At 40.3% G+C, this 14,728-nt stretch overlaps 1 protein-coding gene across 1 annotated transcript in view; it reads left to right on the top strand.

Moving 5' to 3' along the window:
- cfap46 (cilia and flagella associated protein 46) overlaps positions 1 to 14,728 on the top strand; it is a 75,444-nt gene that overhangs the window by 33,542 nt on the left and 27,174 nt on the right. Inside the window, exons 44-50 of the mRNA XM_030772271.1 lie at positions 1,814 to 1,987; positions 2,488 to 2,585; positions 3,169 to 3,245; positions 3,717 to 3,877; positions 4,431 to 4,537; positions 4,957 to 5,042; positions 8,376 to 8,537. Coding sequence (XP_030628131.1) covers positions 1,814 to 1,987; positions 2,488 to 2,585; positions 3,169 to 3,245; positions 3,717 to 3,877; positions 4,431 to 4,537; positions 4,957 to 5,042; positions 8,376 to 8,537 — 865 coding nt within the window. The remainder of the gene's footprint in view (positions 1 to 1,813; positions 1,988 to 2,487; positions 2,586 to 3,168; positions 3,246 to 3,716; positions 3,878 to 4,430; positions 4,538 to 4,956; positions 5,043 to 8,375; positions 8,538 to 14,728) is intronic.

Genomic DNA, 14,728 nt, shown 5'->3' with positions numbered 1-14,728 from the left:
TCAGAGGACGCCATTAAACAACTACAGGGTTCATCTGCCTGTACAGACTGGGGCATTTTTGATAGCAACATAGATGAGAGGGTCTCCGTTATTACAGACTACATTAAGTTCTGCATTAACACAACCATATCAGTTAAGACCTTCAAAAAATATCCAAACTCCAAACCCTGGTTCACCCTCCATATTAAGCAGTTTAAGGGAAAAAAAGAGAGTCTCTCAACAGCAGGACTGGGTCTCACTCAAAGTCATAAGCCATCAAATAAAGAATGACATCATCAAGGCCAAACTCAAATGCAAAGAGAAACTTAAACAGGAATTCAGTGCCATGAACACTAAACAAGCCTTTCAGAAAGTAAGGACACTCACTGGTTGTGATCCAAAACCCAAGTCAGCTGCAATAACTGACCCCGCCTCATTTGCTGAAGACTTAAACACCTTCTACACAAGGTTTGAGACCATCAGCTGCTCAGAGGAATGCGAGGCACAACTGGCTACCCATCCTGGAGCCAGTACACCCAGCTCCCTTCACAGCGGAGCCCCACAAGGCTGTGTCCTGAGCCCCTTCTGTTTACCTTCAACACCAATGACTGTGTCAGCCCCTCACCCATCACTACATACTTAAAATACTCTGATGATACTGCCATACTTGCTCTCCTTAATGACACTAACTCTGTTTTAGGCTATGAAGACGCCATCTCCCACTTCACACAATGGTGCATGAACAATTACCTGCAGCTGAATGTAACAAAGACAAAAGAACTGTTAATTAACACTTCCAGCACACACAGCACAGCCCACAACTCCACCCACAACCCCACCTTCATCAATAATGAAACTGTTTAAATGGTGGAGTGCTTCAAATACCTTAGACTCACCCTGGACGATAAATTGAGCTTAGACCAACACACCACTGACATCCACAAATGCTGCCTACAAAGACTCTCTGCCATCCTCAAACCTCAAAGCACTTTCTGCTTACCCCCAGTTTCTGCTGCTGCTTTACAAAAGTATACCTCACCTCATTCTCCTCTATTGCTCCCCCCTGTTTCTTTAACATGTTAACTGCCTCCAATAGGAACAAACTCATCCGCATCACACAAAATGCCTCCAGAATTATTGGCCTCCCCACCCCCAACCTCTCAGACCACAACAGCAAAGCCATCACACGCAGAGCACGTACCATTGCACATGACCCCAGGCCCCCCCACAATTCATTCTTCATACTGCTTCCATCAGGTCGCAGATACAGATCCCTGGTCTGAAAACAGTCACACTACGTTAGGAGTTTTGTCTCCTCTGCCATAGCATCGTTAAACAAAACACCCCGGTAGCTATCATGCGTAAAGGTGCTATGTATATAAGTTTGTCTGTGTAAATGTGGATGTATCCTGTATGGATGTTTTTTATGTACGTAGGGTGTATGTTGTATTTATGTAACCTATGTGTTCATGTGAGGCTCTGTACAGACTCTGGCAACAAATTTCTTTGAAAATGTACAATAAAGAATCTGTCTATCTATGTATGTCATTACCGTAAGTTCTAATGTCCCAAGCCCTTCTTCTGATCTCAGAGTAGTCATTACAGCATACATTGAGGTTTTTAACCATTTCTTCTGATCTTAAGAGTTGTCATTACAGCACGTACTAATGACCTAAACCCTATCCTCTGATCTCTTAGCAATACTTACTTTATGCATCAAGTATTGAAATCGTCTCCTCTGATCTCTGATCTGTCGTTACATGTGTGTACCTAAAGCCCTTCCTTGTTCTTAGAGCTGCCATTACAGTGAGTACCAATGTCCTAAACCTTTCAGAGCTGTTGCTGCTGTGTTGAGATGGCTGAACTGCTGAACTTGGCCTGTTCTAACACCACCGAGTCTCGGCTCTCTGGCTTACTCCACTTACAAAGGAAGCTGGAGTCCACATATGGCCAGGTCCCCAGCACCCTTCTCTCAGAGCTACACCACTCCCTCAGCACCACCTCCAAGGTACCACAACCTCAACCCCAAAGAGATCAACTTTAAAGGTCACCCCACACAGTAGAGGAATGAGTTAGCCCATATTCAGGTCAGAACAATTAACTATTCCATAGATCCGACTTCTGGAAAGCACCTCAGGGAGGGGAACCAGTGGCCAGAGAAAGAATGACCAGTTTTATATAGTTAGAACACAGACCTTTTGTTCCCATGCAGACAAAAGACTTACAAGTTAAGTTGTTTAAAATGTTGTCTACATTTATACAATGGGTGTAAACTGTGGGGCTGACTGTGTTATGTCATTATTACGTTGACCCTTCGCACAGACTGTGTCATGTATGATTTGTGTGCGCATGCGTGCGCTCACATGCTCGTGTGTATGTTTGTGTGTGCATACGTGTGTGCAATTTAAAATCCGACCAGTCACCAGTGACATCTGTTTATTTAGATGGTGTGTACAGTTTAACAGGATTCATACCTGACCTGTTCACATGTCTGCTTGTTTTGGACAGGCCTATTCTCATCTGACTATAAACCCAAACCACTTGAACATTCTGCCTGAGCTGCCTCCCAACCTGAAGATCTTACTGCTGCAGCACTCGGAGAATGGGTAAGGCCTCACAGGGTCCTAGTGCCTGCCGCTTAAACCCCTTCAGCCGTAATGTGGTCTTGCTCTAAAGCTCTTCCTCATCTGAAGGTTTTTACTGAGATCCTAATCTAATACACCTGTTTCTACCTCTCAGGGGGGTGCTTAAGACTCTGATCAGGATGCCTGTTTGTGTAGGGCTGGGATAACGGCTGTAATGCTCTCTCAGGGATAGTTTGTCCGCCTTCGGTTGAGCCGCTCTTGAGCTTTCTTCAGTCTCCTTCAATCACCAGACCCTAACCGCAGAGACAATCTCTGATCTGTCTGTAGAGTGCAGAGATTCTGATGCATCTGCACGTAGTTATCAGTCTTACTTTACATACTCTCAATAACCCATTCAAGAAATCCAGCCTTTTTTTGTGCACACTATCTTATCACTATCCAGCATGCTCAGTGACAATTGCTTGTCATTCTGCATGCTCCTTGCCGTCGTCTGCTACAAATGAAAGCGTTCAGACTCTGTTTTCTTTTTTCTCATGAACAAAAAACCATTGGCGTAAAAGTCATGGTGTCACATCTTTTGATGTCTTTTTCCCTTTGGGCATAGATCAGAGCTCTACGGCGCTTTCTATGAGAGACCCAAAGTAACAGAAGTTCAGAAAGGGAAGAATGCACAGGCTGCAGGTAAACTTCTTTTCTTTTCTTTTTCCTCCCGTTCTCTGCTTCCTTTCAGTCTGTCAATATTAGCCTTCCTGTTCAGGTGTTAAACTGAGACAACATACTCTACTCCAAATGTTAGATAAATTGTACTCATTGATTTTTTTTTTTTTTTTGGCGAAAAGAATTTTTAAATGTCACTTTAGTCAGCGTTGTAGTGCTTCAGGGATTTTTAGAAGAGTAAAATCAAAATGTTGGGTTTTAGTCATTTCAGCAGTAGACCATGCTGGGAGCTCTTAAACACACAGGAACTAGTTTTAAGTGTGGATTGGAAAGCACTGGAGTGGATAATTGTTGCCTGTAAAGTTGTGACCAGAGAGCAGTAATTTAGAATGCAGTGCAGTGGAGGATGATATTCGCGTGTTCCAGCGGGGTGCGTGTGTGATTTCCATTTGACTGTTTTTGTTTTTGTTTTTTTTGCGGCCTGTGTTATTGCAGGTACATTAACCTGTACTAGAGTGGCTAAAGCCTCTGTTCGTCCAGCTGCCCTGCTCCAGCTCAGACAGAGAGTACGGGTCTTCAGACAACAAACCGGGCACGCTCTTGTGAGAGAGTCACATCGTCATAATAACATGGCAGACGGACAGTATACACAGACGGTATGGCAAAGCTGCCCTCAGTTCTCTCACACTTATTGATGGCATGATGAAAATTGTATGTCATTGGTCATAGTCTAATCTCACATTAATGTTATTTTGAGATAAATGACTTCTCTTGAAGCATAAGGTGGTGTCCCAGGTTCTTACACTTTGCACCAATCACACATGCTTCTCATCGCCAAACAGACGTCACTGGATTTGTATTCAGTTGTGCTGCAGTTAAAGAAACAAGTCTCTGACAGCAAGAGTAGAGACAGCCCAACTGAGAGACTAAGTCCTCAACCTTCAACATTATTGTGGACTTGGTGGTCCCTGTTCGTGAGCTGAGGCAGCATAATGAGTAGTCCAATACTATTCAAAACACATAATAGTTAAAATTTAGTGTCTTGTTTTCAAGTTCCGATTTTTTAGAACTAAAATCTTGACTTTCAGGAGCATTATATTATTCATAGTTACATATTTACATCCTGCTCTTATTTAATGATTTACTAACTACCCCCTGGTTCAAGTGAGTGCAATTTTCTGTCTGTCTCTCTCTCTTTCTCTGGCTTAGATGAATGACTCCGAAAGTAAGATGGCCTCCTTGTTCGATGCCATAGTAGAGAAGATGGAGGAATATCTGGATCCTGTCCTTTCTCAGTTTGACTTCTCTTGCTTCAGGTAATTGAATGTGTCTCTGTGATTTTCCCTGTAGGCCAGTCTATTGGCCTGTGGATCTTCTGCGATCTGGATTATAGTAAGTCATATTGACTCAAACTGCTGCTGCTTTGCTGATGTGGCCCTGGGCTAGATCACATGACTCAAGGCGAGCCATTGTGTGGTCGGTTACTACATCGACCCAGTGCACTCTGTCAATGTCAGTGGAATTAGAAACTAGGAAGGTGTGAGTTTCTTTGTGTGTGTGTGTGTGTGTGTGTGTGTGTGTGTGTGTGTGTCTGTTCTATCTAAGATACGTCTTCCATAGTTGCCTCCCACCTTTTCTCAGTGCGATGCCTGCTCTTTCATTTCCTAGTGCCTGTGGAATATTCCTCCTTTTTTTTCTGCTTTCTCATCCTCCCTTCCTTATCTCCTTCTCTCAGACCGCACTCTCCATCGATATCCATCGCTGAGGCCGCCCGACCCAGAGACAAGGAGGAGAGAGCGGCCACAGATAAAGCCCAGCCTGGTGTGTAGTACCATCAGCACCCCAATAATACACACACACACGCGCGCGCACTCACACCCGCACACACACTCATACATGCACATTCAAACCCACACATGCACATATACACACACAGATAACTATTAGGCACCATTCACCACTTTATTGCCCCTTCATTTGCTTATAGTACACACACACACATTCACACACTTAAACACACTTGGACACAGACACACACACTCTCTCACCAACATAAACACACAAATGCACCTGCGGTACAAGTCAAAATTGGGACACATCTACTCATAAGAGTTCTAATTTTTAAATAAGTTCAGAATAATTCTGAGAACATCAAAACTGTGACGACATATAGGTAATTATCCAGTGAGCGAAAATCAAACTTATATTGCATTTTAGATTTTTCAAAGTTAAGCCACTCTTTGCCTTGAGAACATCTTTGTACACTCTTAGCACACTTTGTACACTCATTCCCTCTTGAAGCTTCATGTAGCCACCTGGATTGCTTTTGCAACAGTCATGAGAGAGTTCCCACATATGCTGGGCATTTGTTGGCCGTTTTTGTTCCTTCCCTCTCCAGTCCAAAGCCATATCAAACCACCTCTGTTGGGTTTAGGGCGGATGACTGTGGAGACCTGGTCACCTGCTGCATCACTCCAGCACTCTCCTCATTTGCCAAATAACTGATACACAGCCTTGAAGTGTGTTTTGGTATATTTTCCTGTTGAAAAACAAGTTAGGGCCCAACTAAGCACAAACCAGATGTGAATCCGTGTCGCTGCAGAATGCTGTGGTTACCATGCTGGTCAAGTGTGCTTTGAATTTATAATAAATAGCCAACAGTGTCACCAGCAAAGTGCCCCCTCAGCATCACCCCCCTCCTGTCATGTGCATCACCCACACCATGAACCACTAGTGCTAGCATCATCCGTTGACCACCTCTTCGTCTTATGTATAAACAGCTTTTGGAACCAATAATCTCAAAGTTTGACTCATTAGTCCAAAAGGATAGAAATACATTGGCCTGAGGTCCACTGCTGAAGTTTCCCTCCCCAGGAAAGTCTCTTTTTATTATTTGTTACCCTTCAGTAGTGGTTTCTTTACAGCAGTTCTACCATGTAGGCCTGATTCACGCAGTCAACAGCTGATGTTGAGATGTGTCTTGTGCTTAAATTCTGCTTAAAGCATTTATTTGAGGCTGTAACCAGAGGTGCAGTTAATTGTCGATTTCCGAGGCTGCTGTCCGTAATGGATTAACGCTCTACCACAGAAGTAACTCTTGGTCTGCCTTTCCTGTGGTCGTCCTCAGGAGACCTAGTTTCACCGCTGCACTTGATGGTTTTTGCAACTGTACATGAGGACACTTTCTGTTCTTGAGATTTTCTGGATTAATTTACACACTATTTCTTAAAGTAATAACAAATTGTTTTTTTTTTTTGCTACTTTGAGCTGCTTGTCATATTAAGGACTACTACAAAAAGAGATAATGGCCTTTGACCAAATAGGGCTATTTATATCCACTCTGCCTTGTCACAACACAACTGACTGGCTCAAATACATTAATGAGGAAAGAAATTTCACAAATTACCTTTTGAAAAAGCACACATAGTAATTAAGCTGATATAATCATTGTGGTTCAATATTTTTCAACTCTGAACTATTTGTTTATGAGGGGTAGACCCCCCCCCCCCCCCCCCCCCCCAAAGACATTCATGTCAACAGACATTCATACGTCGCGGTACATCTTCACTGTTTAACACTCTTCACAACTGACTCAAAAACAAATTGCAAATATTTAAGTATAAGGCTTTAGATCATGATATCTTTAAGATTTAGAAACATACATTCAATTAGGTGTGTCCAAACTTTGATTGCCACTCTACACAGGCACACACATGCACATACACACACCTACACATAGGAAAAGTGATGGCTAACATTTGCTAACAAACTTAGTTTGTAGTAATAATGATATTAAGAAGAAAAAGAATAGTTGTCGCCGCCGCAGTAATAGGAATTGTAGTAGTCATATTTTTTCTATTCTAGGCTCATTTTTAACTCCATTCACTACAGTACTTCAAACTTGAAATTAAATGTTCAGTTTTCATAGATCAACAGAAACTACTGAAGACCACCAGAGTTTGCTAAACTGAGCGATATGGCCCAGAGTCCATATCAAACTGTCTTATTTTACTTGGTTCATTCAGTGCATCACATTGGAGAATTTGAAAGAAGCCTTGAGATGTCTGGAGCACAGTGGTGATTAGCTGCTGTAGCTTTGATTTAAAACCAAACTACGCAGATAAGAACTATCAACCTGGGACATCCTGAGCTGTTTGATCAACCTGGAAAAAACCAAAAAAACAAAAGGAAAGAAACAAAAGATTAGTGTTTACTTGTATGATGGACAGCATTGTCCACTAATTACTATCATTTCTCCTATAAGGAGAATGCTGATTGTGAGAACCTTCAGTCATTGGTTTCCATACATTTTTGATTTACTAGCCAGTTCTACTGCCTAGCTCAATGTCCATCGAGTAAAAACAGAGAATGGGTTTCGCTATGCACCTACTCTCCCTATACATTATCATACTTACTCAGGAATTCTATTGCCTCTCTTTATTGCCCCATAAAACCAAAGCAGCCCCCCACATTTTCAAGGCCCTGATCAATTAGACCATTGGGACAGCCTTAAGGTATATTATCCATTCATGGACAGACGTGTTTCCTTTTATCTCGGGGTGTATATTTGAAATAGTCTGGGTGATTGAATTTGCCCTTGAGGTGTATTAGACTCATTCTTGCCTTTAATCTCACATATACAGCACAGGAATGTGCACAGTCCCAGGTTTGCTCCCTTTCCACCGTAGGTTTGAAGATTAAAAGAGTAGATGGTGTTTACTGTCTAATGTTCTTGTTTGTGTACATACGAAACGTCTGGTGTTTGAAATGGGGACTGCAGACCAAACCAGATGTGAGCTGTTAGATGATTTTAGACAGTTTTTTTTCAGAGAAATATTTTCTGTTTATGTATTTATTTGTTTTGTCCACTTCTGGGTTTGTTGTTTCTTGTCGTTCTGTCTTTTCTGAATCTGTGAATGAAGCGACAGAGTGTGGCAAACCCGGGGTCTTCACAATCACATAAGCACCAAACTAATCAGGCAATGCGGTTCCAGTTCTGTTTGTCTTCCAGTGAAATTAAAAAATACATCAAAATAAAAAAAAAAAAACCCACATGCTGGTTTGCTCTCTAGCTTCTCTGTTGTAAGAACCTCTATGTTTGTATTTGTGTGTGTGTGCATGTGTGTGTGTGTGTGTGTGCACGCATCTATACAGCGGGATCTCCTGCCGAGCTGGGCGAGTATGTGGTGTTGCTGGCTGACTGGATGTTACTGGAGCTGCCATTAGAAGCTCTTGCTTTCCTGCAGCAGACAGGCATCAGCTCTGTGTCACGAGATTTCTCCCTGCAGGTCCTTCATTCACGACTACACAAACCAGGTCAGAGAAATGGCATTTCGCCACTCAACATTCCCCTATATTCATATGCTCGGTGTTTGTATCGACTCAATGCTCCTTCAGGTCCAGACTCTTATCAATGTTTATATGTATAACTTTACACTGAAACCCTATATTTACTAACCCCGGGCTGTTCTCTAAATGGTAATATTCATTCTTATTCTCTCTTCACTGGACATTACAACTCTTAGGTTGGGTTGCACCAACAAGGAATTAAATTAAGCATAGTTTAGGGCTAATCAAGGATTTCTTATTCTAGGTTTTATTTTAATTCAAGCTGTGTTTCACCACTTAATTTTAAGCATTGCTTAACAAATCAGCGATTAAAACCTTAACTTGTGATTAAAACCTTGACCTATGATTAATTTGGACTGTCCGCCATGACGGAGTCACCAGTGTAAATAAACAGCAACAACGCTGCTCTCTTGAGACTAATACTTAGCATTACTTTTTTTCTTGCCTTTTGAGAGAAAACTGGCATAGACCTATGTTAAGTGTAGCTCGTGCAGCCAAAGAAGGAATTTTAAACATGGAAATACTACCATTATAACAGTATTTTCATTTCCTAACCAAGCTAAGAAAATGTCGCAGCGCGCACAGAGTTGAAATTTCACAAGCCACGAAAAAAAAAATTATTATATCAATTAATGGAGCAATATGCAAACATCACTGAAGACAAGAGAACGGAAATTCATGGTGAGAAAAAAAGAAAAGACATGAGTCCAGCTGAGCACAAGTTTCAATGGCTCTGCGGGGATCAAGGACAAACGAGATGTGAACAATTTGAAAGCCTGCTGGAAAAATTTGAAAGCAAAAGCTAAAAAAGATGTTGCCTAGGAAAGGAGGGACACTCTTCTTACTGGAGGAGGACCATTTTGGAAACCTAACCCTTTCCCGAAACCACCACAGCTGCAAGTTAAAATTAATCCCTTACTCAGATTTAAATCTGAGTTTAAAATAGTGGAGCAACAGGATTAAAATTAATCTACATTTCCTGGAGGTGCTTGCCCTGTCCATACTAACCCGGGTAACTAGTCGAACAATTAGTTGGTGGGACAACTTCGTAATGGCCCAACAACAAACAGGAAGGCATTTCAGCGTTTTGGTGTGGACGCAGAACATTTGGAAAATGGTACGAAACTGATAATATAGAGAATATAATTGAATTGAATAGGCTATATCTGCCCCATAGATCGGCCCTATTCTCACCGATACCCGATCCAGCTATTTGAGTCAGTATGGGACCAATATCAGTGTCAGATTGGTGCATCCTTAGTTTAGAAACAATTATCCTTTCTAGCCTCGGTTGCAACTGCCTACAAGAATTTTTATTTGTGTTGTGTTTTGGTGAACATAATGAATTATATCAGTTTTCATTCCTGTATCCACCTGGTCTTAAACCTCAGCTGTCTCTTTTGGCTGAATTATAATGTTGTAACTAAAAATGTTTTATTGAGTGTCTTATGATTATCAATGTAATTCAACCAGCATTTGACATATCAAATTTAACATAAATCAGTTACACCACTGCTATATATACACATGTTCTAGTTAACACCGAAACGGTAACAAACATGTTTACGCCATTCCCTAGTAAATAAACTGTACACAACAAGCACACAAACAACAACACAATACTGAACAGTGTTTCTTTCTCAAACATAAAAATCTTTACCAACATTATTGCAAAACAGAAATCCATTTCCAGCATGCCTTATATACCCGAGAAGTAACAGTAACAGAATTCTGTTACAATTTGAAAGGAGTTATGATGTTCATAGTATCCTCATAACTTATTTGACACCATCTGAATTGCATAAACTCAGCGTCTTTATTGATGAAAGCACATTATATTGCATCTGGTTTCTTGTTTTTTATTTATATAAATTGCTCATTGTCTGGTATTATCTGTTAGTTGTCTTGGTTACCACACATCAATGGATATTTGTCACTCGAGAAGAGTGGATTTATTTCTGCATTTCATTAGATGCTTTTGTTAGCCTTTCCAATGAAGGGGAGTCAAACAGATGTGTTCAATAGATCATCAAAGGCCATCAAGGACTTTGAGAACTCATAATGGCATACTGATGTGCAATGATTGTTCTCTTGTGTCTTTGCCTAGGTCAGATGGAATAAGAACTCTAGGTATTGGTGAAGATTAGTACTCACTTAGAATCTGCTTCTGTTTATACCTGCACCTTTGTCTCTTGTGTGATTGTCCCTTAGGTATAGATATTAGTAGTTTATTTTCTGAATGAGTGGCTATTTGATTGAATTGATTGATTTGATTGATTTTTTTTTGATGTTGCATGAACTCAGTTAATAGCAAATTTAGTAAAAGTAGTTTACTACTTATGCACAACAAAGCTTCAAAGGCAGAACATTGTGCGTCACAGCGTATAGCCCCAAAAGTCTGGAAATGATTTCAGTCTAAGCTCATCCAGAGGTATTTGTGTATGACGTTTATAAATCCTTTTTACCCTCTTGGTACATCTGCAAAAGCCTCTGTAATAAGAAAACAAGAATGCTGATGGTGTTTTTTAATGGGTGCTGCTATGTCAGGATTTACAGCCTCTTAATCCCTTTAAAAATTCTAATTTGTTGGAACATTTGTAAGGCCATGGGACTGTGTTTTAAATTTTTATTTACGTAATTAATTTATGCCTCTTATACCCCTTGCCTGGTGCATGTAAATTGTCAAATTAAAAGCGTAATTTTTTTTTCTATCTCATGCTCTGACTAAGTCCTCAGTAATGTTCCTCAGTAATTCTCTTGCATCAAGGTCTAACAATTTCCTTTTGCATATGATATCATTTTTTTAAAAAATGGGAAAAAAAGGATTATTGAAGAAACACTTTGTCACATCCTATTTATTTTCCCCTTCCAAACTACACACACCAAAGAAATAGACTACAAATTCTTATTTGTGTGTGAGTCAATGTCCTAGGCATTTCTAAAAGTAAACGTCAAGAGATGTGGTAAAAATTACTAGTGGTCTTGTAATGATAGGGAGAAATGACATTTGCAGAGAGAACACTGTATCCTCATTGATGTCTTTGACAGACTGGACATAGTGGTCCAGAGATCATCTTGCCAAGAGCTGGATGGGTGTATAGACCCTAAAGTTGTTCAGGGCCATGATTTAAGAAGACAGATCTGAAAGACTAAGGCATTAAGACTTTAGTTGTCACAGAGAAAATGCCCTGTTTATTCAAAGAAGCAACTGCAAAATGTGAGTCATTCTTCACAGTCCAATAAAAGCTGTGTATGCAGAGCACTCATGACGAAGTTCCTATAAGAACAAACCAGGGACCTCATTCAGTCAAACTGTTATCAAACCATTTTCGCTACAGTGAAAAATGTAAGACTTTGTTACTGTAGAAAAAAAAGCACACACACACACACACACACACACACACACACACACACACACACACCAGCTGCTTTTCACACAGCTGAAAATGTCAATTATTTCATCTTACATTGTATGCTGGAAATAATCTTTTTATTTGCTTTTGCTGTGGTTGCTGTAGTTTGGATGATGACAGTTTCATCTGTCCTGTGGCTATGGTATTTAGTGGGGCAAAGTGTTGCTTGCATAGCTGAACTGACTTTGATTGATGTCCTGTTTGATGATGGAGTTCAGCAAACACATTAATCTTCTGCTATGTGCTGTGACAAGCAGATGTAGCATACAGATCATCATACAGAAAAAAAACGATCTTAAGAAGAGATCCTGTTGTCTTCTGTTTATACTCACTGTCATTGTCACTGCTGGTTAAGCAGGCCTGTAAGTTCATTAATATATCCAAAAATCCATATTCAAACAATAACATTGAGACAGTCCATCATTTTTAATTATTGCTACTCTATTTAGCCTGCAGAGATCTTGGCAGTGGTTTGTTGTATCTTAAGCAAGGCAAAAATTACAAAGCCTAGTGGAGATTACAGATGACTAATAGCCTACACAAGCCTTTCTCATACATTACCTCAAAAAGCCTTTTACAGATTTAATCACATTTAATGCACTGTAGCCATTGGTAAGAGTTAGATACCTGTTAATTCTGAGTCTTGCATCAGTGACTAAAGGAGTGTAGTACACTCAGTGAGGAATGCTTCCCAGCATTAATCAATGTGAAGGAGCTCTCCATCGCTATAGTAGGTGGCAGTGGTGGGAAAATGAGAGGCACAACGTCGCATTTTTTTAAATCTTTTTTTTTTACCTAATGATGAAAGATTATTTGCGTTAACATATAACCGATATGCATATCCGTGCCGCCAGAAGTGACGGAGTATTTTTCTTTGACATACCCTATAATTGAATGGAGAGTGATGCAAGATAATTACTAGCCCACAGGCACAGTTATATGTAATAGGCTGTGAGGTTAATGTGTATGTGATGACTGAGTCATAATTGATGGAAAAAAAAAAAAAACTTTCTCATGTCGATTCACAAGGTAAGAAGCCCCCCCCCCCCCCCCCCCCCCCCCCCCCTTTTTTTTAAGAAAATGCGATCAATTCATTTGCAAGTTAACATATAATCCTTTGATTGTTCAAATTATGTTAGAATGGAGATTGATTAAATGTGCTGTTACTGATCGAATAGATTCAGTTGACTTACCAAATATCGACTGCAGGCCTTGTATCAGATATGAAGAGATTTTGTTTGCGAAAGCGAGGGTGACGTGAAAGATGTCATGGTTCATGACTCAGTGCACACACATGCCTGGCTGCAGTTCCCTGACCATCTGTTCTTCTCGTTTTCTTCCTCACTCTGAATATAAAGCCAGCAGAGCATTGTGTCGGTCACATTTTGTCTGACACTTGTCAGACGGTCTTACAGTTAAGCTCCTCACTATTGAGGGTCTACTTATGTCTGACTCACAGTCATGTCAGGCCATTGTTACATTTAAAAGTGATGCTCTCCATTAGGTGAAAAAAAATGTATGTTTGGATTCCTTTCTGCTTGACAAAAATACAACAGAATTAAAAAACACCTCTGATGAACTAATTTACTGATGTGGCGCTAAAACATACATTCAAATTTTCAAACTAGCAAGCTGTTCTCAGAAGGGAAATATGACACAATTTATGTATACATCAGCCGTAGCTTCCACTGAATTCCAGAAAATGTTGAAGTTACAGCTGACTATTCCTATTGTTTTGGCCCATCTCTGTCCTGCTTTTGGCTTGATGCTAGCTAGGCACATAGTCTGTGTCTCATTACTACCTCAGTCTGTGAACTTTTGAAGTTATCTTTGTGATTATTCATCGAATTAGTTACCTGGACCTTTTGAACTTTTTTAGAGGTGTCAGTGGACAGCATATGGAAGCTGAAATATATCTTGCGTTAATTTGTATTTGGCTCTTTTGTTTGTGTGTGTGTGTGTGTGTAAGAGACCATGTCCATGTTTAATAAGGTTGCATTCATTTGCATCCCCATCATAGACATAAAGGTTAGAATTAAATGAGCTGAGAAGTTCACAGTAGAATGAGGCACGTGCTCTCTCTCTCTCTCTCTCTCTCTCTCTCTCTCTCTCTTTCTGTGTGCACACAATGATGTGTGTGTGTGTGTGTGTGTGTCTGCTTCCACATGTGTGCATGTGAGTAAATGGACCAAGAGCAAGGAAAGTTAGACTTTTCAAAAAAACAGAGGGAGAGAGAGAGAAACATCCCGACTTAAGACCTTCCTTAGCATAATTTTGACATCTATAGTTTCCCATTTTTCTCAGAAAGACAGACAGAGCCTCACTGGAAAAAAAGGCCGTTTGTTTCCTGGTGCGATGTTTTACCTAAAAGAGGAGATGATTACTGTGAAAATAAAGACTGCTTCTACTGGCAGAACCCATGTTTTTCACAATTTGTTTTCCCTTTTCATTTCCAAATTGTGTGGCTAGACTTTGTACCATGGTACATTTCAACTTTCTTTCTCTGGACCAAACCCCTGTTGATGTTTCTGTTAACTTTTCAAAAAGTTTTGCAAATGAAACACAGTAACTGGCATTAGACCTGGATAGAGAAGAAAAGTTTGTTTAAAAAAGTTCACACAGTTATTGATATTAAATGTCATTTCTAGACTCACATTAATCTGAACGTTAGAGTTGTTATTTCCATGTCATTTGAATACGAGGCCAGGCTAATTTATTTGGCTAATATCTCTGACCTGCTGGTGA

Source organism: Chanos chanos, chromosome 4 (genome assembly GCF_902362185.1).
Source record: "Chanos chanos chromosome 4, fChaCha1.1, whole genome shotgun sequence".
Classification (NCBI taxonomy): domain Eukaryota; kingdom Metazoa; phylum Chordata; class Actinopteri; order Gonorynchiformes; family Chanidae; genus Chanos; species Chanos chanos.
Note: the sequence above shows the minus strand (reverse complement) of the source record. Positions and strands in the feature narration are given on the sequence as shown.